This window comes from Echeneis naucrates, chromosome 4 (genome assembly GCF_900963305.1).
Source record: "Echeneis naucrates chromosome 4, fEcheNa1.1, whole genome shotgun sequence".
NCBI classification, from domain to species: Eukaryota; Metazoa; Chordata; class Actinopteri; order Carangiformes; family Echeneidae; genus Echeneis; species Echeneis naucrates.
The window spans coordinates 10,095,128-10,118,875 of record NC_042514.1 but is presented as its reverse complement, the minus strand read 5'-3'; the positions used below and the strand labels follow the sequence as shown (position 1 = coordinate 10,118,875).

At 40.7% G+C, this 23,748-nt stretch overlaps 2 protein-coding genes across 2 annotated transcripts; both read left to right on the top strand.

The window, feature by feature from the left end:
* Nucleotides 1-650: 650 nt before the first annotated feature.
* myo7ba (myosin VIIBa) lies at nt 651-17,329 on the top strand. Its single transcript, XM_029499286.1, is given in 47 exon segments — nt 651-772; nt 965-1,002; nt 1,122-1,223; nt 1,306-1,458; nt 2,022-2,206; nt 3,119-3,240; nt 3,335-3,477; nt 3,571-3,684; nt 3,829-3,982; nt 4,089-4,165; nt 4,254-4,373; nt 5,311-5,450; nt 5,558-5,768; nt 5,846-5,981; nt 6,061-6,224; nt 6,337-6,486; nt 6,488-6,745; nt 6,843-6,935; nt 7,293-7,387; nt 7,487-7,571; nt 7,658-7,876; nt 7,960-8,169; nt 8,252-8,464; nt 8,573-8,737; nt 8,834-9,027; nt 9,114-9,240; nt 9,343-9,462; nt 9,810-9,983; nt 10,320-10,547; nt 10,639-10,806; nt 10,896-11,013; nt 11,501-11,627; nt 11,910-12,076; nt 12,178-12,359; nt 12,453-12,574; nt 12,667-12,821; nt 13,418-13,571; nt 13,791-13,946; nt 14,614-14,719; nt 14,832-14,945; nt 15,032-15,119; nt 15,220-15,326; nt 15,573-15,755; nt 16,212-16,328; nt 16,497-16,580; nt 16,665-16,784; nt 16,878-17,329. Coding segments are annotated over 46 exon segments (6,513 nt in total). The 5' UTR covers nt 651-772; nt 965-984; the 3' UTR covers nt 16,953-17,329.
* Nucleotides 17,330-18,741: 1,412 nt separating this feature from the next.
* On the top strand, nt 18,742-21,722 carry gpr17 (G protein-coupled receptor 17). Its single transcript, XM_029500796.1, has 2 exons — nt 18,742-18,863; nt 20,700-21,722. The coding sequence occupies exon 2, from the start codon at nt 20,703-20,705 to the stop codon at nt 21,720-21,722; it is 1,020 nt and encodes a 339-aa protein (XP_029356656.1). The 5' UTR covers nt 18,742-18,863; nt 20,700-20,702.
* The last annotated feature ends 2,026 nt before the right edge of the window (nt 21,723-23,748 follow it).

Sequence of the window (23,748 nt, the reverse complement as noted above, 5' to 3'; positions counted from 1 at the left end):
TGACCTTTTGCATACTATTATTTCCTTGTTATTAAATATTAGGAAGAAACAGTCTAATCCATCAGATGATCCAAAGGGATTAGATCGAGAATTTGACAAAAGGATTTGCAGCGTTTAAAGTTTGTGGTTGAGTTTGATTTGTCTCTATGAAGCATTTCCTGGCCAACCAGAGTGGATATCCCGGACTTTATGGTCCTATAGCAGTCATTCCTTTTTATTATCTGCTAAAATTATCTCCAACAATATTTTGCTGACCATGGTTTGCTGATGACATCTGGGTTTTTAGATCAGTCATATAGAAGTATGTGGGTTATCAATTTTTATCCTTTCAGCTGTTTCTGCCTCCCTAAGGGTCTGTTTCTAATGGATACATTTGAACAGTGTCCAGCATTATTCAGGGTGAAAAGAAGAAAATGAGCAAAGTTGAATGTTTCAGTCCCTTGTCCATTCAACTTTCTAGACTTCTGTTGATGTGAAACAATGTTGAACTTTTTTTTTTTTTTTTAACTTTTTGAATAATCAGTTTGTTATCCTTACACCAGATATTTCAAAACAAATTAGCAGCTGTTATTGTCAGCTTGTTGTTGTGTTGTTGGCTGTAATGAAGTGCATGCCTTGTCTCTTGTGCCTAGTGACACTGGGTGGCCCTACCTGTACAGGAGCAAAGTCAAAAGGCCATAAAGAGTTGCTTGCTAGGAAATCTCTCCTCTTCCTGCTTATTACTCATTCAAGGAAAAGTTCCCAGAACAGCAGCAGTGACAAGTTTTGTCAGGTGAGAAATTACAAAAATATGTCCACTTTTGTAATCATATTTATTATCTTAATTATTACTACTTGCAGTATCCAAGTTTCATGTCTTTTTTTTTTTCACTTTTGACTTCAACTGAAGTGCTCAATTGGAACATGTCAATAATTAACTGGATTGATTCTGATTAAGGTATTCATTGTCTCATTTTCCTCATAGATTTGATCAATGTTGGTATCATGCTGCATTTGAGGAAGGTACGACTGAGCGTCTGTAATATTTTCCCTCGTTTCATAACTCATCATGCCTTGATTGTCATCTTTGCCCTTTCAGGAATTTGTTATTTTGTACTAAGACCTCTGTTTCCCAAATCCAGGGTGACTTTGTGTGGTTGGACTCTGGTGTTGGGGTGCCGATTGGGGCCGAGGTGAAGGTGATAGATACAGGACAGCTTCGTCTGATTGATGATGAAGGAAAGGTACAAGACGATCCGCTTTGGTTACAGCTAAATGAGATGAAGCCTCTCGTGTAATGTTAGTTGTTTTATAACATACATACAGGAGCACAAGGTCAACAAGAAGATGGAGGGTAGCATACGGCCTATGCACCCCACCTCTGTGGAGGGAGTGAATGATATGATTAGACTGGGGGATCTCAATGAGGCAGGTCTACTCAGGAACCTCCTGGTGCGGCACAAGGAAGGCATCATCTATGTAGGTTTCTGTTCTCTGGATTCCTTCTGAACCACCTATTTTTATGACTTCTATAACCTGCAGTGGAAAGGCTTACTCTTCCCTTATTGCAAATAGCTTTCTGTCCTGGACTTTGCCCCATAGTTTATCATTGTGCTGCTGTCTCCATAGAGACAAATGAGCCTCTGTTGGAAGACAGGGTCCCACTATTTTTGTGTCACTCCATCAAAGCTCAGCACTGTCTGCTCAGTTATGAATCAGAGCATTTTGTTGTATAAAAATACTACTGCTGAATGCCATGTGCCAAATTTCCCAAGACTGATATTCCCTTGTCTTACACTTAGTGGTCACATTGTCAGCATTTACGGCTTTTAAAGCAGTTTTACTCTAACAATCACTCCATGAAATGTTAAAATCCAACAAAATATGTTTGGCGCACGTGCCTTGTGCATTGCTACCATGACTAAACAAGGGGTCACGAGACTGATGTTGTGCTTATCCCATAACGTTGTCATTATTCTCTTGTGTACACACATGAACACTTGTGTTATTGTGTGATTGTTAACGATCCACTCTGTTTAAAGACATACACAGGCTCCATTCTGGTTGCAGTCAACCCCTATCAGCTGCTGCCTATCTATACCATGGACCACGTGAACATGTACACAGATCGACGGCTGGGTGAACTGCCGCCACACGTCTTCGCCATCGCAGACAGCTGCTTTTTCAACATGCGCCGCAAACAAAAGAACCAGTGCTGCGTCATCAGGTCTGATTTTGTCTGCTGACAGACTGCAGGGATAGTCACAGACTACATCAGGTTCCAAACAGTTTCATTTAGTCTGTTTAATCAACTAAATTGCTGTATCAAATCACTTGCATATAATTAGAAATAGTTACAGTCACATGATAAAAGACAAGGTAGCTAACAAGAGTTAACAAAATGTTGGATTTCTGTTAGACTCAGATTTAGATAAGAATGACATCACTGTTTTGTCTGCATAATGTATGTTTACACCAGCTATGGCCTTACAGTAATAAAACAAACATTTACCTCAAGCCACCAATAAATGACAAAGTATTTAGCTTGCAAACAGAACAAATGCTAATAATGAAAAAAAAAAAACAAAACGACAAAAGCTGTTGTTTTGATTGTGGAAAAACAGAAGGTAATTCCATTTGTAGGGTGCAAAATGAAACTAGAAGCTGACTTCAGACTCCAATATATGTGGGTGTACACACATATGGGTTTTTTTTTCATCAGTACTTTATAAATGAGGAATCAAAATTGTCATCAAAAGGTAATAAGGCGGTGTCATCTGTACACAAAAGGAGAATAATCAAGTATTCATATAAAATCTTTTTCTGCTATCTATCTTCTTTTTACTTTCTATCTATGTGTGTAATGTTGATACGGTGAGCTGCATGAACACTTTTCCCTCTTGAGGGATCAATAAATCTAATTTAATCTCATCTCATATGTAGGCTTGGAAACTAATAGACTGACCAGGGCCTAAAACTGACACTTGTGGAACCCCTTTATTAATGCTTTAATTTTTAGTATCTTTTAGTATCTATTTTTAATATCTATGCTATCTATATCTATTTTTTTAGAGGCCAAAAATCTTTCTAGAGCAGAGAAGAACTTAATGATGGGTTATCTTTCCTTCTGCCTTATCAGTGGAGAGTCAGGAGCAGGAAAAACTGAGAGCACCAAGTTAATGTTGCAGTTCTTGGCTGCTCTGAGCAGACAGCACTCCTGGATTGAGCAGCAGATTCTTGAAGCAAACCCCATCTTGGAAGGTATAAGCAGGTCACAAACATCACAAGTTTTGTGGAAATTTTCATAATCAGCTTAGTTCACCATTGTCTCATCAAATGTCAATTGTCCTCCCAGCTTTTGGCAATGCCAAAACCATCCGCAATGATAACTCAAGTCGTTTCGGGAAGTACATTGACATCACCTTCACCAAAGGTGGGGCCATCGATGGGGCCCGCTTTGAGCAGTACCTGCTGGAGAAATCAAGGGTTTGTCGTCAGGTGGGGAACTTAGTATTCCAAAGGGGTCATCTGAATGAACAGTACAGTCCAAGTTATTTCTTGTTGTAAAGAACATCTTTTTTTCCTGTGCAGACACCGGATGAGAGAAACTACCATATCTTTTACTACATGCTGATGGGCATGTCAGCTGAGCAGAAGAAGATTCTCTCCCTTGGGACTGCAGCTGAGTACAACTATCTGACCATGGTATTGACATGATTTAGGAAACTTTAAAATTGGAATTAAAAAAGAGTATGTTTAAAGGCTTTTGAAGGTAAATGCATAGATTGAAAGTCAACAGATTTAATACTTGGCTTGAAACCATGTGATGCTGTCCCACTGTCCTACCAGGGTAACTGCACCACCTGTGAAGGACGTGATGATCTCAAGGAGTACACCCATTTCCAATCAGCGCTGAAGATCCTCACATTCACAGAGAATGATTCCTGGGAAATTTCCAAACTGCTTGCTGCTATACTTCATCTGGGCAATGTCAACTTTGAGAGTAAGAGCAGCACTTTGCAATAGGATTTGTATGTAGATATTAAATATTGTTTTCCATGTATAAAATTATTATCTTTTGAAATATGGATTATTTTTCTTAATTTAAGGCACTATAGTAAATAACCTGGAGGGCTGTGAGGTCCTCAAGTCAACCCATTTCAGCATGGCCTCCCAACTTTTGGAGGTATGAGTTGTTTTTGTGTAGTATATAAAAGTACATAAGTACATAAAAAGAGATGACGAGAGCTGTCTGTGTGTCCCACACTTCTCAGGTGGATCTCAAAGAGCTGAGGAAGAGCCTGACGCAGCGCTCCTTTGTGGTCACCAGGGAGAATGTATCCAAATGTCTGACCCCTGCCCAGGCTATTGATGGCAGGGATGCTTTCGTTAAGGTGACTCAGTCGCTCTTGACATGCAGATTTAGTTTAAGAAACAAATGAAGCCTTTTTTAACATGTAACATACCAAATCTTCAAAAAATAAAAGCGAAAAAGTTTAATGACAGTTTAATGAATGGAAAATGGGAAAATTTCTTAATTGCTTAGCCATTTTGGCATTTCTGATACTTGACCCCACACAGGCCTTCCATGTGAAACATTTTGAAACATTATATGTAAACAAAAAAATGAAGAATGACAGATTTAACTGGCTGCTTCTGTTTATGCTGGTTCACTTTTATAGGACAGAGCCACAGTTCTGTTATTACTACTGTGTGATTTTGATACTGATGTATACTGTACAACATGTCTGCTGTGAAAAAGGCTCAGTTTTTATCTTTCCAAGCTGTAGGCTGCTTTTCCAGGCTGAGCTCAGCTCCAGCTCTGCTGATGATGTCTCTGATGTTATAGTATCACAACAGCATGGTACAGCAGACCTTCAACATTTTATATAACTGTTGAGCATGTATGGATGCCTGGGGTTGTTGCTGTTATGGTAGTGACAGCATGAAAGCATTTTGGAAAATAAACTGAAGTTGTTTTTTTGGCAGAGATGCCGCTTTACATTTGTCTGTTAAGCCTATGAACTTAGCTTTGCACAAAAAACGGAAACAGCATAAAAGCATGACTCCTTTAATGAAATCCACACAATTTTGGCTTTCAAATGACAAAAATTTAAAATCTAACCAAGTTCTTTCCCAGGCTTAACATTATCAAGTCATATGAAGTGGAGATCAAAGCAATGACCAAAAGCGTAGAAGCTGATGCAATAGCTTACTATGACTACCCTCACAGTTCACATAAAACGATACTGTGAGAATTGTATTATGGATATTTGGATTTTTACATTATATACGTTTTGTACAATCCTGTTTTCATTCTTATTTATCCAGGCTATTTATGGAAGACTTTTCATTTGGATCGTGGAGAAAATCAACTCTGCCATTTACAAGCCACCCACGACTCTCGATGAGGTCCAACAGTCAATAGGCTTGCTTGACATCTTTGGCTTTGAAAACTTTGACAAAAACAGGTTGGTGGTTGGAACATTCCTGGTAATACAGACATTTTGTTGCTGTTTTTGGACACAGTATTTTAACTTTTTTCACCTGATTTTGTTTGATTTGTTGAACTGTTAAGCTTTGAACAGCTTTGCATCAACTTTGCAAATGAGCAGCTGCAGCAGTTTTTTGTCATGCACATCTTCAAGCTGGAGCAGGTAGAATACGCCTGTGAGAACATTGTTTGGAAGCACATTGACTATATAGACAACCAGTCCACCCTGGATGTACTGGCCAACAAACCCATGAACATGCTGGCTCTTATTGACGAAGAGAGCAACTTCCCAAAGGTCTCGATCCTCATTGCACTTGAAAATATTTCATTTTGACAAAACAAAGGTTTTACTCCTCTACTTGTTCGTTTCAGGGCACAGATACTACCATGCTCCAAAAAATGAATCAGGTCCATGGAAAAGGGAAAATCTACATTCCACCCAAAAACAACTATGAGACACAGTTTGGAATCCAACATTTTGCTGGAGTGGTGTACTATGATTCAAAAGGTAATTGTGAAGCTCCTTAAAGCACACAATTTCTACACAGTCTCTATGATGTTTTAATAATGTCTGCCTTTGTTTTAAGGTTTCCTTGAGAAAAACCGTGACACCCTCAGCTCAGACCTGATTCAGTTGGTGGAAACCTCGACCAGCAAACTCCTCAAGGAGGTGTTTCACAAAGAGCTACGCTTGGGTGCAATCAAGAACCCAGCCAATCCGAAGATGAAGGTCACCACATACAGGATGCGGGTCAGTTCAGTCAAAAGCTTCAGCGTCGGACGCAGATACGATCAGAAAAATAAATCATACCATTGGCACATGTAATTGCTTACACTGTGTGACATTTGATTGTGTCTGACAGCAACCAGTTGATAGCAAGAAGCACGTGGCAACCCTCAGTGGCCAGTTCCGTCAGTCTCTGGATTCACTGATGAAAACGTTGGCTGCGTGCCAGCCTTATTTCATACGCTGTATTAAACCCAATGATTTCAAGAAGCCCATGGTGAGGAGATAAAGCTCACCCAAACATGATCATATTTACATCTTCACCCAAAGAAAAGCACAAAATGAACCCCTGCATATCAATAAGATTGCATGCCTTACATTTTCAGGTGTTCAACAGAGACCTATGCATGCGTCAGCTCCGTTACTCTGGTATGATGGAAACCATCAGGATCCGGAAAGCTGGGTATCCTGTACGTTACACCTTCAGCGAATTTCTGGATCGCTACCGTGCTCTTCTGAAGACCTCCATTTGTGATCCCAAATCAGTGAGTTGGAAGTTTTTACATATTAGTTGTCACCTGACTTATTTACTTAAATTCTCTTGCTGTGTTTGTCTGGTTGCTTTTTTTCCCATTCTTACAGGAAAGTAAACAGAAATGCTGTGAAAGTATTTGTGAAACTGTTCTCAATGGAGAGGGCGACTGGAAGATCGGCAAGACAAAGATCTTCCTGAAGGTGATGCCCTTTTTTTATGCACAACTGTGGTTAATGGTAATGTGGTGCAAGTGTGAAACTGAATAACTTCAGCCATCTGAATTTACTTTTTGAATCTTCTTGATTTGAAATGTTTTTAGGGTTTACAGCTTCAGTCAAGTTGCTCAAATTTATTTTGTCCTATTTTTTTTGGTCTAGGCCTGCTCTATATGTAAAGTACTTTGATGTAACTTTGTTATGATTTGCCACTATAAAAATAAATTTGACTTGATTTGAATTCTATACAAAGCTGCACAATCCAATTAAATGCTTTCATAGATATGTGGATTTTTTTGTCTGCCTAAATATGATTGTAACATTACTCGACTTTTCTCTCAGGACTTCCATGACACAGCACTTGAATTGGGGCGAATGAAACAACTAAACAAGAAAGCATTTTTGATCCAGAAGGTCATGAGAGGCTACAAATACAGGTATGAAAAAAAAACATGAATGGTTTGGTAATGTGATTGTGACTACATGTCTGCATGTTTTATAGGAAATATTAAATTAAAATATTAAATATTTTATAGGAGAGAGTTCCTGAGGAAAAGGGCTGCTGCTCTTGTTATTCAGAAATCCTGGAGAGGATACAAAGGCAGGAAACTGTACAAAGTGGTGAGACGCTGTTTTATATATTGATATCTGAATGAAAATTCAGACCTGGCTAGCAAATAAAACCTTCAATAACATTCTATGTGTAGGTCCAGCTGGGCTTTGCAAGGCTACAGGCACAGGTTCGCTCTCGCCAACTCCACTTCCAATATAAGAAGAAGAGGGAGGCTGCCGTCATACTGCAGGCCCGTATCAGAGGATACCTGGCCAGGAAGGATTGGAGCCGTAAGAGAAATGCTGTGATCCTCCTGCAGGCCCACACCAGAGGTGTGCTGGCAAGAAAAGCTCTCATGAAAATGAGAAGACATGTAAGTAAAATTTTATGAATGATCATTTCCTTTTTCTTGGTCTGCTGTACTGCTGTCCTTCTACATTACATCCCTTCTTTCAGCTGCTCCTCTCTGCTAAAGAGAAAGAAATGGAGAAGCGGGCTATTTTGGAGAGACAGAAACACTTGCAAGAGGTGTTGCGACAGAAGAAAGAGATGGAGGCCAAAGCTCAATCAGAGTCTATTACAGACCAGCAGATGGTGGACGACATCTTTGGCTTCCTGCCCTCTATTACTGCAGGCCAGGAGGGACAAGCGCCGGTTGGATATGAGGTTTGGCCATCCAAAGGTGACAGAGACTTCTTTAAAATCTTTTTTCGACAGGTGGTCATTGTATGTCTGTGTCTTTTTTCAGAATTTTGAAAAGGAAAGGATAGTTATGGAGGAGATACACATTGATGACCTTCCCATGGAGGAAGATCTTCTCAGGGATGACTATGATGACTTGGATGAGTACTCCTTCCCCAAATTTGCCTCAATGTTCTTCCAGGGAGCAGCCACTGCCACCCACATCCGCCAAAGGATACGGATGCCCTTACTCTACCATGAAGATGAAGGAGATGTTCTGGTGCAAATTTTTCTTTTTTTTTTCATGCTGCTTAAATTAGTCACTGCAGTTGTTATTACTTTGTAATTTCATAAATTCACAGCAGTATGTCTGTTTTGAATTCCTCAGGCTTCACTCAAAGTATGGTGGATCATTCTGAGGTTCATGGGAGACCTTCCAGAGCCAAAGAAGCCAGTCAAAGTTCAGGAAACATCGGCACAGAAGCGCTTTCTGTCACAGGACCTGTCCTCAAAAATGGACAGACATCTCAGCCACATGGTGGGCCTGGACCAGGTAAAAACCCTTCCAAAACCAAGGACACAATACATTTGGAATCTTCCTTTTTGTCATATAATATCAATTTAAAAATTTTATTTCTGGCTGATTAAGAGGGTGCTAAGACATAAACAAGACAGACAGCCGTCCACAGTCCAAAGGGAAGTGTTCAAAACTCCCATGCTTCCATCTGTGAGGGAGGACAGTGAAGTGATGTCTGGAGAAGGACCCACCCTGGACCAGCCACTGACCTCTCTGGAAAAACTCCACATTATTGTGGGATATGCTATTATCAGTCATGACCTCAGGTTAAAGAAGCTACTTTTCAAAACTATAACTTAGTATTTTTCCAGAAAACTCTAGTTATACAAAATTTGTGTCTTTTTCTGTCCAGGGATGAGATTTACTGTCAGATCTGCAAACAGCTAAATGATAACAACAATCGCAGCAGTTACCTCCGTGGTTGGATCCTGTTGTCCCTCTGTTTGGGCATTTTTCCCCCAACTGCACGCTTTATGAAGGTAAATATAATAATATGGTTGTATTTGCTGTTTTATTCTCATAAATTATGTGGCACATGCTGTGATGCATTTTTTGTTCTCCTTTATTGCTTGTCTTGGCAGTATCTGCAAAGCTTCATCCGTTCCGGTCCAGCAGGCTACGCTTCCTACTGTGCCGAACGGCTGCGGCGCACTGTGACGAATGGAGTGCGTGGGGAGCCTCCGACCTGGCTAGAGCTGCAGGTACTAAGGCTGACATACAGTGTTCTCACAAATGTTTCATAAATAATCCTTCCAATGAAAAGAAAAACCCAGGATCTCACTTGGTATTTTGCAAGAGAAACTTTTTAATTAGTCCTTTTCTTTTTAAATCAATTACTGAGACACCTAATGCCAGTGGAGCTAAAGATTTCTCTGAGGTCTTGACAGTATCTTATTTCATGCTGGATTATCCACGGACCACACCACGGTGAAAACCTTTAGAAAAGAAACAAAACTGAGACATATTTCAGTGGAAGATGAATTACAGCATTGTAATTTTTTTCATTACGATCAACTGACTCTTTATACTTTTTTCTGTTCCTTGACAGGCAAACAAGTCAAAGAAGCCCATGAATGTTTCTGTGTTTTTGATGGATGGGCGCTCAGTAAAGCTGCCTGTTGATTCAGCATCTACCTCTAAAGAGATCTGCCAAATCCTATCCAACACAGTCAAACTCAAAGATACTTTTGGTTTTTCTCTCTATGTGGCTCTTTTTGACAAGGTACGCGGCTACAACATATGAGGGAGGCTTTTTAAATATGTAAACCTTAAATGATACATATTAATTACCAGTGCTAATGCCAGCAAGACATGTATATACAATTATACAGTGCATTTTTTTGCAGGTCATCACCTTACAACAAGTCAATAAACTTCGAAATCTTGAACTTGCTTAATTTTTGAGACATATTTGATGTTTAAGTTTCTGCACACTACATAATAACAACTCGCTTATAAAGAAAGAATTTATTCTCAGATTATGGATTGTGACAAGACATATATAATGTAGAAAGTATTTCGGGATATCAGTTATAGCCATTGTTTGTCTGTTCTGAAGGTGTGGTCTCTGGGTGCCACGAAGGAGCACGTGATGGATGCGATCTCCCTGTGTGAGCAGGAAGTGAGGAGAAGAGGAGGCCAGGAGCAACATGCTCCCTGGCGTCTCTTCTTCCGTAAGGAGATTTTCACCCCCTGGCACAACTGTAGTGAAGACAAGATCAGCACAGAACTCATCTACAAGCAGATCATCCACGGTCTAAAGTCAGGAGAGTACCAGAGTGAAAAGGTGCAGCTTAAACTACTGCTTATCTTCAAAATGAATCCTCCAAGCTTCCAGTTGTATATTAAAATAAATTCTTTGTTTTTACTAAACACAGGTGGATGACTTTGTTCAGCTTACTGCAAAACACTTGTACATTGAGTATGGCTCAGACAGCAGAGCAGAAAATGTGAAGCAAGCTGTTGAGGAATGTATCAACGAATCTCTGCTGAAGGCCAACTCAGAGGACAAGTGGGTGCAAATGGTCAGCAATGCTCACGCTCAGGTTGGTCTCCTCACATATCAGAAGGTTCAGCGGAGTGAATTTGCTGATCACAGTATTTACACAACTCTGTTTTCTTTAAATCACACAAGGGCACATATCAGAGCTCAAAACAAAAGACAGAGTCAGTGAAGGCAGAGGTGGTGGACTTTGCCCGGAAAAAGTGGCCCATGTTCTTCTCCAGGTTCTTTGAAGTTGTTAAACTGTCAGGTAAACGTCTGTTACCATTGATTTTCTGTGGTCATTGTATTAATTTTAATTATTATAGAGTGGTTGTATTGACAACCAATGAGAACTGTTATAAATCTAATTAAAAAATGAGTTGCTCAAATCAAGCTGTCTGATTAATGGAAGATTATATACAACAGCTCTGATGTAAAATTGAGCAACTATTGAGCATCTTTTATACTTACTTAGATAAACATTGTTTCCAGCGTCTTGGATATTAGGATTTGCTTCTTTTGTGTGTTTTGTATCTGTGTAAATTGTGCATCGTTTAGGTTTGGATTGTTAGTTGGACACACCTCTTTGGTATTTGGCAGCTTGTAAAAGGAACAAAACAAAAAAAAAAGAATCATCAATAACTGATAAGTTGTTGCAGGCCTGAGTTGCTCAACTGTAGGCTGATGATGCAGCCTCTGTTACTGCAGAGGTTTATGCTTTGGACAGTAACATACTTGATTCCTGTTGTATCCAGGTCCTGCACTGGCAAAGAGCAAATTCATTGTGGCCATAAACTGGACTGGCATCACATTCCTGGATGAAAGAGAGAAGAGACTGCTGGAGCTCTCCTTCCCCGAAGTGACAGGAGTCAATACTCTGAGGTAGAGACAGATTCTACTGCTCCAATTCAAGGATCTGTTCAATGCAAAAGCAAACACCATATTCATTTTTTTAATGACAACAATTTGTTGTTTCACTTGTGTTTTAGTGGTCAAAGGGGGTTTGTATGTCTTTGCGCTCAGCTGACATGTACTTTTATTTTGCCCACTGTCAGCCAGGGCCTTAGCTGCCACTTCTTAATGCCAATTCTGATTGTGAAGTGCTTATTATCATAAATAAATAAATTTACTATATATTGATACTCGGCCATGCCACCCACGCAGGGAGGGAAAAGCTGCTGGTCAGACAGCGTGTCTGCTTACACTGAAAGGAGATTTCACTCTGAGTGGATCTGCAGCTGAAGAGATGACTGAGCTGATTACCATGTTCATAAATGGACTGGCAGAGCGATCGCAGTATGCTGTGGCCCTGAAGGAAGTCAACAGACAAGGTCAGATAACCAACCTGGAGCAGTATCTTAATGGTGTTAATCCCCCTCATTGATTATTTTGGTGAGTTGCTAACAGGCAGATTTCTTTTGTTCCTCTGCAGATGACCCCACATTCCTCAGCTTTAAGAAAGGAGAGCTCATTCTAATCATCAAAGACGGTGAGTTTTCTCAGCAGTCCGGCTGGATAAAGGGCCAAATCGAGCGCACAAAGAAAACGGGAGCCGTCCCCACAGAGGCCCTCTTGATTCTACCAACACTCAGCAAACCCACCAATGAGTTCATGGTACAGTGATATGAACAGGATCTCTTCACTTCTCGTATGTGGTTTCTTAAGTCACAGGAGTATTAAATGTGTTGCATGTTTCTATTTTTTCAGAACTTGCTTAGTCTACCTCCTAATCAGAGGAAGACAATCATACAGGCAAACCAGAAGGAAACAGGAACATTGGAGAGACTGCCTCTTGCTACGTTGAAGGAATTCTCCCAGGAGTACTTCAGGTATTTGGAAATGCACTTTGATTTTACTTCATGTCAGGAGTAAAGTGTTCTCTTAACAACACTTACTGCAGCTTGGTTCCTTTGTCTTGCAGGCAGCCCACTAAGGATGTTAATCGTCAGGTGATCTCAAGGAATTCTGCTCCTGAGAGACTCTGGGCCCACTCCAGGGAGCCAATCAGACAGCCCCTCCTCAGAAAACTGGTGGGCAACTCAGAGCTGAGCCACAAAGCATGTCTGGCTTTCACTGATATCCTCTACATACCAGAATTATACCAAATAATACCATTCCTCACAAAGTTTTTGTTTTGCGCCTGTTGGTAGGAATTCATTGGTTTAGTTTGTAACACGGTAACTCCACCAGGTGGAGTAAATATGTATCAATAATCAGGGAGTTTTGTGTCTCAAAGAGGATGAACATCCCGTGGATAACCAATCTGCTCAGCTGTCTTCGTCATCACTTGGTTTTTATTACAACTCCTTTATTATTGGTAATGTTTCATTCACAAATCATGTGACTTGACCTGCCTCACAAAAAAGAACTTCCTGTGTAAAGTGTTTAAGAGAGGAGGGAGGTCTGCAGGCTCATCAGCTGACTCAATAATCTTTGCCTTCACCCGTACAGTCTCCACAAGTCTCTGCAGTCAGTGATTGGCTGACACCAGTCTTTCAAGACAATCACCAGCATGGCCATAAAATATGTGATATGGATGAGTAAACTAACTGTAGTCAGGATAATTATCTTGGCAAACTTCAGTAAGCTAAACGAGAACTGGCAGCACACAGCCTAATCTAACAAACTGTCTTGTTGACCTAAGTCTTTATTCCTCCTTAACTGCCCTGAACCGATCCTAAAATATATGGGAGACTATCCCACCAAGCAGGTGCAGAATTCCCTGGAGCTCACTGACCAGATCTTCAGCCCTGCCAATCAATATGAGCCGCTCAGGGATGAGATCTATTGCCAGATCATGAAGCAGATGACCAGCAATAACAACCGGTATGTGTCTGCTTCTCAGGTTGTCAGTCTTATAGTTAGTTTTTTTTTTTTTTTTGACACCTCAGCTGGAAAGATTTCCAGCTTTTCAGTTTAATTTCTGAAAAGTATCACAATGTTCATGAATCTTTTTTTCATTGCAAGTACAAACGACAACTGTCATCCATCTTGAGCTCCAGGGTTTCTTACAAATAATTTTTTTATGCGGTGTCCATCGCCCAGGTTCAGCATGGAGAAGGGCTGGCAGCTGCTGTGGCTCTGCTGTGGCATGTTTCCTCCCAGTCAGTCTCTGCTGAAGCACACTCAGCGTTTTCTGAAGTCACGGCACAGAGGACCCTTGGCAGCCGACTGCCTGCAGCGGCTGCAGAACTCTCTAAGGTTAGATCAACACTCCAGATACGCCACCAACACAGCCCTTTTGTTTCAAGAAGTGTGTTTGACATGAAAGGTGAAACGTCCCTCTCCTCGCTTGTTTCACTGTTACAATCAGAGGTTGTTTAGCAAACAGCAGCTAGATCATTTGTAGAGCAGCTAATGCAGCCTGTAGGGAAGTGAGAAGTGTGAGATTTTCAACACTCACCCGGCAGCAGCCAACAATAATATGATGTGACGTGGCTCGACAGCATGACTGGTTTGTCGGGAAAAGGAAATGCCAAGCTGTAGTTCCTCATGTGTGGGCTTCATAAAATGTAAAATTTTGTCGCTGTGGTAGGTGGAGCTGCTGCTCTATAGTCTGTTCGGGCAAAAGGAGCAGTTGAAGGGACAAACTGCTGGCAGTAATATTCACACTGTCCACAGAACTCTTTATACGGATGCATTGCATCAATTGCATGTCCTAACCCTAACCCTCCTCCAGGAATAAATGTGAATATGGTTTGGATTCAGTGCAAAAAACTTTATGACATTGTTGTTGTATTGTTATTGTTGATCAGATCATATGTGGTGTTTCATTTTGTGATAGAGCATACACTCCACATTGAACCATGTGTCGATCATGACAAAGTAAAACAAGAACTATGGCTCAACTGTTGCTGTATTTGTGCAGGATGGAGCCCAGGAAGCTGCCACCACACCAGGTGGAGGTAGAGGCCATGCAACAGGATAGCATTCAGATCTTCCACAAAATCCACTTCCCCAATGACACAGAGGAGGTACGAATTTATACATGAAAATGTATAAATGCATTTTGTAGAGCTACAACTCGCTGCGAGAACATAAGTAGGAGTTCTTCACTTAAAATTCACCCTTCTTGTCTTTTTGCAGGTATTTGAGGTTTCTACCAGCACCAGGGTCAAGGATCTCATTCAGAACATCAGCAAAAAGCTTGGCCTGACCTCAGCAGATGGTTTCAGTATTTTTGTCAAAACACATGACAAGGTTCATGCCAAACTTTTTATGTGTTGTAAAATTGTGCCATTCACTGTAAACTCGTTCATGACTTTACAGCTTTGTGTTTCTTTCAGGTCCTCAGTTTGAATGAGGCAGATTACTTTTTTGACAGTCTGAGACAAATCACTGACTGGTCCAAGAAAGCTAAGGGGATCAAAGATGGTAAAAAAATATCTTTTCATGAGAGTGACTACTGGATGTTTGACTGATCGCTGTCTTTACTAATGGAACACCTGATTTTGTGCATGTGCCTGTTGTGCAGTTGGGCCAGTCAACATATCCTACCTTGTGTACTTCATGAGGAAATTGTGGTTCAACGTGATCCCTGGCAGAGACACAAAGGCCGATCTTATCTTCCATTTCCCTCAGGTGCATTTGAATGTTATAGCTCAGTCACATTTTCCAGTCTGATCAGTTTTTCCACGTGATATGAAAGACAGACCTTTCCATGAACCTGATGATCCTGATGTAAAGATCTTATAGTACCAGACTGAGATCTTTCAGCCATTTTTTCCTCACTCAGTCAAGTAGAAGTAGAAAACTTCACAGGTCTAACTTGGGCCCACATTGAGAATTATTGGAATAAAACATTAAACATATTGCTGTATTTTCTAGGAGCTACCTAAGTATCTGAGAGGCTACCATGTGTGCACCAAAGAGGACATGGTCAACATTGCAGCTCTGCTCTTCAGGATGAAGGGGAATGATAAGACCCAGTTGGCCATGATTCCCAAGATGCTGAAGGACCTCGTCCCCAATGACCAATTGAAGACCATGTCTGAAAATGAGTGGAAGAGGGTATGATGTTAAATCCTTAAATCCACAGCACACCTGAGAGGTAGCTGTTCATACAGTGATTAGATTTTATGAGAAGATCATAGTCAATTAGACCAATTAGTCCATGGCACCTTAGTAAGACCAAAGGCGTCACTATTCTTCAACAAAATGCTTGTTAAATGTTGAATTCTTTCCCCCATGCCTTCCGAATATTTACGTATCTAATTTGCGCTCATTTCATAGGGATAAATGAGTGCAATGCCTTTAAGGGGGGACTTTGACTAGACAATGACAGACAGTGGTTGCCAGTATGATAATTATAGCTCATATCGACAATATCCCCATTGAGTCTCTCCTGTGACACAATGGGGGTGGGGGGGATTAGAAAATCATTAACTTCATTAGCCCAGTCCAAATACTTTTACAAAACAAGAGTTTTAAATCATTCTGAGATATTTTCCTCATTTTGATTTTCAGAGTATTGTTGGATATTATAGCAAACAAGCTGATATGACTGCAGATGAAGCCAAGGTGGCTTTTCTGAAGGTGGTTTATCACTGGCCCACTTTTGGCTGTGCTTTTTTCGAAGTGAAGGTAAGAGTAAGAGCAGCATTGTAAGGTGCCTTCTATCTGGAGTCCACCTGTTTGTCTCAGCTGTCACCTTACTTATCAATACTTCAGTAGCCTCTGTCACTATTGTATGCATAGCACATCTACAGAAAGAGCCATGATTACAGCGAATATGTTTCCCTCTCTTTTTAGCAAACATCTGAACCAAATTTTCCAGATATTGTGCGAATTGCCGTCAGCAAGAAAGGACTTACAATCATCCATCCCAAAACCAAGGTTCAAAAAATAAATCAAAAATAGTCATGAACAGCCAACATCCTGTGCTCGTTTGTCTTTTAACAATTCTTTTCTCTTGTAAAGGATGTTCTGGCACAATATCCATACAACCGCATAGCTAACTGGTGCAGTGGAAGCACCTATTTTCACATGTCTGTCGGAAGTTTGGTTAAGGGAAGCAAATTTCTTTGTGAAACATCACTGGTAAGATATGTTATTAAATTCGGTAAGTTCTTTGTAAGTTAAAATTTGTCCCTTTAATTTCCTTTTCTCTATGTGTGTGTCTTCTTTTAAAAGGGTTACAAGATGGACGATCTTATAACTTCCTATGTCAACATGTACAGGACCAGAAACCAGTTCGTCAATATTTGAGCTACAAATGTGCACAAAGTGTGCTCTGTCGAAAGTGCGGTTAGCTTAATTTGTGCTCTGAGGAAAAAAGGAATTATTTGTTATGCATGTTGTTCAGCTTCAAACATTTGCTGCTTGGTGAAAAACTCAATGTCAGGCTTTATAGCTCAGTCGTATAAAAATGTAATTAAAGGCTGTTTTACAGTAGCCAAACTGAATTGACAAATAAAAAAAAAATTAAACATAATAATAGAAGAAAATTGTCACAGTACTACAATACAATACTGCAATAATTTATAAATGTTCCAGCATTTAACTGTTGATATTGATACTCCTTTCAGAATATTAAAGGTGCCCTGTGGAATTTTCTAGTGAACAAAAGTTCGTGTACAGTGTGTTTCTCATTAAAAGCACACTGTTGTGTGTGAATGTATTTCTATTCTCTCAGTTCTGCAGTTGAAATATTTCTTTATCATATTGTTGTTAATTGTTTTAATCATGTTTACATCCCTATTTGCTGGCCTGCTGTGTGCCATAGCATGAAATAGTATGAAGGATGTGAAACGTTGGTACTCGCTGCTAATAGTTTTCTCAAATTACTCAGGAGACCTCTAAATAACCATATTTTAAGAGAATGTCTTCAGTTCATGAAATGTTTTCAACCTCATTTGAGAAAATGCTGCATTGACATTTATTGTCAATAACAGATTTTCCTCTCCGAACATTACAAAGCAAAAGATTTTCTAAATTGATGAACTTAACTGCTTAAAATTGTGTGAGCATATTATTTTCTATCAGCAGCTGGTGGAAGCACTTTCTTGTTTTGATAGAAGCTTCACAGCAGTATGAAGAATGATATACTTATGATAGGGAGCACTTAGACAAGGCAATGTTTGGCTTCAGGGTTATGAGACGTACTACAGACAGAACTTAGAAGCCTAACAAAAGTGGGGGCTGTCCCAATAAGCAGTTGGCAGTAGATAAACAGCATAGTGGTGTCAAAGCGTCTCCACAGTCCTGCACAGATAGGAGCCTCATTCAAGTCCATAGAATACCATTTGCATATCGATGAAATAAAGAAGAAAAAGCTCCATGTATCTGACACACAGCTGTGAAATTCTTGTATGAAAGAAATATTATCCCCCCTCAGCCTCAGTGGGTCTGCACATCTGTCTGATGGCTATGTGACTGATTATTTTGGGCATTCCAATTCAGGATGGCCCCAGGAGGCAAGCGACCAACAAGGGCCTCTGTTTCTTCAAGACACCCCCCCCACCGCCCCTTGTTTTTTACTCGATCTCCTACAGGGCATGGGGCCCTCTTTAGAATGCAGCAGACCATCTACAAAAGATCATCTCTAAGACTTAAGTCATAAACTTCTCCATTGACAACACAGTCCATCTTCTATCTATAAGTGGCATGGCAGGAGTTCATGGGTAAGGCACTCATTTTGCCACTGGCATGGTTTCCATGGAGTCATAGCCAACGACTCGTTGCGACTGAGGCATGCCATTCTTCTCCCCGCTGCTCGAGTGTGCTGCTTACTCTGACTCAAGCTATTGTGGAACGCACAAGTGGCTCTCTGAGGAGTAGGGTATGGAGAAAGAAAGGGTGGGGTCAAAGTTCAAACGAAATACTCCCATCAGGACTCCCTTTCTGTTATCAAATTTGTTGAGACACAAAAAGAGCTACAGTTTTACTCCCAAGAGCATATTGAGGGAGAGAAAAGGGGGTTATAGGAGAGCGCGCTTTGTGGCAGGGCTTCAGTTCTTGCACAGCTCAGCAGACAAACTCCCAGTCCCAGTCCTCAGTGTGATCCACCTAAAGCTGCTGTACAATCCTTTGCTCCTGCGCTAATTGTTGTTGACTTTGGACCGCTCCTAAGTCCACCAACCTTTTCATCCTCTCCATCTGAAGATCCCTGAAATTTAGGTGAGTCGAAATCGTTCCTCAGATTCAATTTTTGACAACTTTCCTAAAAGTGCATGAGTGGTTCACTCTATTATTGTCATTGTTTACACCACATTAAACTGCCACAAAGAGTTGTAGAGAAATATGTTCGATAGTAGAATTAACAAATTCATGCCACAGAGGTTGCCAGCATTTATTCTGTAAACGTGCAGCTTTGGCCATGTAAATTACAACAGCTGGGATTTTGTCAGATGTTCACAGAGTGTTCAGTGATGACATTCTGTCATTTGCTTTTTAAGATAAAGATTGGAAGAAGAAAAATGGACCTGCATTTCATTGAGCCGCTAATTTTCTTGATTCTACTTGTGTTTTATTGTGACAAGTTTTAACAACATAAAATTGTACTAACTAATCTCAGAAAAGGACCGTTGCCAGGATTTTGAGTCTCCCCCGCTGACACTCCTCACATACCAGCACTTGGACAGATCTGCTTACCCAGATCATTGTGATAAAGGCATAAGTCAGGATTCTCGTGCTTCAGGATTATCCATCTGGGATCTGTATTTTTGGAGGCTTTTCCATTCAGCTTTGCCGCTCCTGGTGTATTATCCTCACCGGGACTCAACCCGCTTCTTTGGAGGGAATTTGCTCCTAAATGTGCTGAGTCTGAGCCTTGTCTGGGAAATGCCCTCTGTTGTGGGTCTCACAGGATTCACAGTGTGCACACTCACTGAAAAGAGCCACGCTGCTACGTTTGGGTGCTTCCTAATGGGCCAAAGTCTGGACTGCTAGATGGTGAAATAGAGATTAAGCCCAGGCAGTGCAAGAGACAGAGACAGTCCCTTTTCCATTTTTTAAAATCCCATATTAATTCAATTTCACTGAGACGTTGACTTTATTTTTGAGACCTTCCCTTCAATTGTGTAAACATCTGCAGGACATTACACATATTTTCATATTGTTCTTGGAGCTATCACAAATAACAAATGTTTAAAAGAGGCTGTTTTTTTTATGAGATTCAGTCCTTTGAGGATTTGATGCTCACACCCCACTGATGGTGTGTCGATGTCAAGGTCAAGAAGAAAAGGAGGATAGAGGAACAGAGCGGGCTATCACAGCTTGGAGGAACAGGCGAGTGGGAGGTTATTTTATGGGGTGTGTCAATAGCTGGAGAAATGAATAATGTTAACAAAGTGTTAGGTGTGTAGGGATTTTTTTTACTGAAACAGAGGCCCATAACCCATAAAGCAGCATTGTTATATGTGGTAAACATATATTACAGCATATCAAACTTATTCCTTTTAAGTATAACTGAAATGTTCAGACTAATTCAGCCTAGATTTCCATTAGATTTTTGTGATAAGTATATTTGAAACCCAACTCTGGTTAACACCACACAGCTCTGAAAAGATCTCCACAAAGTTTACAAGAAAGAAATAAAAGAAAAACTTTTTCTTATAGTTAACCATTCAGCCTTTGTAAAAAAAATTCTGCTGACAAATCAGACTATAAGGTCAGAGGTCAAGTTAAAAACTGAAGGACGAGATAATGATTAGATTTCCTGAATATAAGAGTGTGTAGAGGAAGTCCAGTACTTGTTGTGGTTAAACTTAGCTAATCATCCAATTAAAGCTCATGCCTACATTAGCCAGGGACATTGACATGTATTGTTACTTTGTGAGACCGGCACTGTGACAGAAACTCTCCCGGCTGAAGTGTGTGTGTGTGTGTCTGTGTGTGTAGTCGGGGGTTGAACTGGTGGGGTTTCCTGTCACTGAGGTAATTTGCTGTCAGAGTAATAAGAAAATAGCATTTAGTTATCATAATATCTAACAAACTTTCTGTCTCATCTGTCAGACGATGGAACCTGCTACTGTGGTGCCAGCGTCCCTGCTGTCCAATCAGTCATCGGTGGCCTGTGCAGCAGCAACAACCACAACTGAGAACACTTTATTCGGATGCTTCTACATCCTGGTTTTCTTTCTGGCACTGAACGGTAACAGCTTGGCTCTTTGGATCTTCTGCCATCAGCGTGGCACTTCTTCCCCAGCCAACGTTTTCTTGATACACCTGGCTGTTGCAGACTTATCTTATGTGATCATCCTCCCACTGAGGGCCACCTACCACCTCACTGGAGGCCACTGGCCCTTCGGCGAGGTGCCCTGCAGAGTGGTTGGTTTTTTGTTTTATGTCAACATGTATGCAAGCCTGTATTTTCTGGCCTGCGTGGCAGCAGACCGCTACCTGGCCGTGGTTCACGCCGTGAGGTCGCTGAAGATCCGTCGTGCTCGCTACGCTCACATAATCAGCTTCTCTCTCTGGGCTCTGGTTACCGTCTCCATGGCGCCATTGCTCGTCACCCACCAAACGGTGGAGGTGGACGGTGCGACGGTGTGTCTGCAGCTGTACAGAGAGAAGGCTTCACGTAACGCACTCATCTCTCTGGCTGTTGCCTTCACCCCACCTTTTCTTTCCATCCTTACCTGCTACCTGCTCATCATCCACAGCCTGCATCGGGGCTCCAGACTGGAGCCAGCTGTGAAGCTGAGGGCTCTGCGAACCATCAGTCTGGTAATTCTCATCTATGTGGTCTGTTTCCTGCCTTATCACGTGAGCAGGGCGACCTTCATTCTCGGGTACAGCCACCCTGATGTGACCTGTCAGACACGCAGAGGCTTGAGCTTGGCCAACCGTCTCACTTCCTCCCTCACCTGTCTGAACGGAGCGATGGATCCGCTGGTTTATGTCTTTGGGGCCAAGAAGTTCCGCGGGACTCTGATGCAAATGTTTTGCAAGAATAAGTCAGGAATGTCAGCAGCCACCAGTGGAGAATTAAAAGGAACAAATGAGATTTCTATGAGTGCCAAGTCTGAGTTCTGAGGGGTCTCATCTGAGTTTGGAGCAGGGACTAAATCCAACAAAACCAAATTAACTGTTGACTGGCTGTTGCCTTTTCTGGGGCTCATCCAACTGTGTGGTCAAAGTGCCACACTGGCCCATAGAAGCCCAGTTCCGGCCCAGTTCCAGCACCCCCTCCAAACAATTCCCTGAACCATCACAGACCTTTAATGAATCCAGGTCACTGAGTCTTTCAGGCTGGATGTTGGAACTGGGCCTGAACTTTAAATCCTAACACGGGCAAAACCTTCTACAAAATATCTTTTCTTTACTTTGCCAAATGTGATAAATAGTCATTAGTTATTTAGTTAGTTCATATTTTTCATCTACAGTGTTGCTGGTATGTCACTTGTGTCCATGATGAGTGTGAATTGTTCTGCATTCGCTGATTTCCTGACCTGCATTGTTGCATCACCACCAGCAAGCTATTTTCTCATACAACAGTTTGTACGACGAAGCTCAAAGGTTTAATTAGTAAAGGTGAGCACGTTACTGTGTTAAACTAACCTAGTGAATGTTGTAAATATTATACTTACTGTATTATTATACTAAACATGAACATGTTAACATTGTTATTGTCTGCTCGCATGCTGACATTATGGCATGTATGGCCCAAAACACAGCTTTACCTAATATCAGTCTCACCAAGCTGTTAACATGGCTGGAGACTCTTAATCTTATTTTTAAAAAGTGTATTTTAAAATCTTCTCACAAATGTATATATTTTACAGTTCTGTTTTAAATTGCTGAAAGACTTCATGTTAGCTTTGCTTGTGCTTGACAAATCTTCCTTGTACATATGTCCTTTCTTATCCACCTTCCAAACTCTTTTTTATGCATTCATTGTTGTGCCCATTTATACTGTGATATTGCACTATTATATGGCAAACTGCCTATTTTAATGTGAATCAGTGTAGCTAAGCATTCATTAAATGTGAGTCAAATTTGATCAACATTGAAGTCTTCAAATATGCAATTAATTACTTATTACAAAAATTTCCCTCTACAGAGGAAATGGATAAAAAAAAACGTTATCAATGTGCCATCTACTTACTTACCTTAAATAGCTAACGCAGATAGCACTCTGTTCTTTGGCTGTTCATTGCTGTTTTATATATATATATATACATATATATATATATATATATATACACACACACAAACGCCATATGTCAAATTTTATCTCCTGAAAGGAAAAGCATGATTTCACATTTTCTGTGCATTTGGTCATGTGTCTTTTCTTTACTTGCCACTGCATTGCTGAGACTGTGGCATGCTCTCTGTGAAAGTGGTAAACCTATTTCCAGTGCAGGGACTGAAACCTTACTGCAGTGACTTGTCGATGTGTAGTTCTCTTTTTGTATCATGTGACCCATGTTGTGGTTTGTGAGCAGCTTATTTTCCTCTTTGTATTTCTGCAAGACTTCCTGTCCATCTCATGAACACACCAAGCCACTCTAAACTTGTATTTCCTGAATGTATATACTGAATGTATGTCTTCTCCTGATTCATATTAGATGATTCTGCAGGTAACACTCAGACTTAGAGCAGGTGTGGGTCTGTGAGAATTGGAGGGCCTGTTTAATTCGAGGTCAAGCAAAAGTTATTTCATTTAGAAAATGTCTCTGAGAATTAAATTAGAATTCTTATGGTGTGGATTTATTTTCAGGGTAATTTATAAGTCATTTATTACCATAAAAAGTAAGAGTAACCATATTTGCAGTTTTTTCTTTCTCTCTCTCTTTTTACTACTTCCCCTTTTTTCTTTCCAATTAAGTCTGTGCAAATGACTTCAGTGGAAAGTTGGTATTAATAAACTGGTGTACAGCCAACTAAGCGGCGGGGTACGTTGGTTAATCATTGGAGTAATGTGTTAAAGATTTCTCCTCAGTGGGCAAAAGTATGTATTTCCATTTACAGCTGTGTGTGTCTATCATGAAGCAGATAGAGTGAAGGCAACAGGGCCCTCCTCTCTTCACTTGTTAAATGAGGAAGTTCACAGCCAAGC

Excerpts from the sequence above, each read along its gene's own strand:
- gpr17 (XM_029500796.1), top strand. The coding sequence starts at position 20,703 with ATGGAACCTGCTACTGTGGTGCCAGCGTCCCTGCTGTCCAATCAGTCA.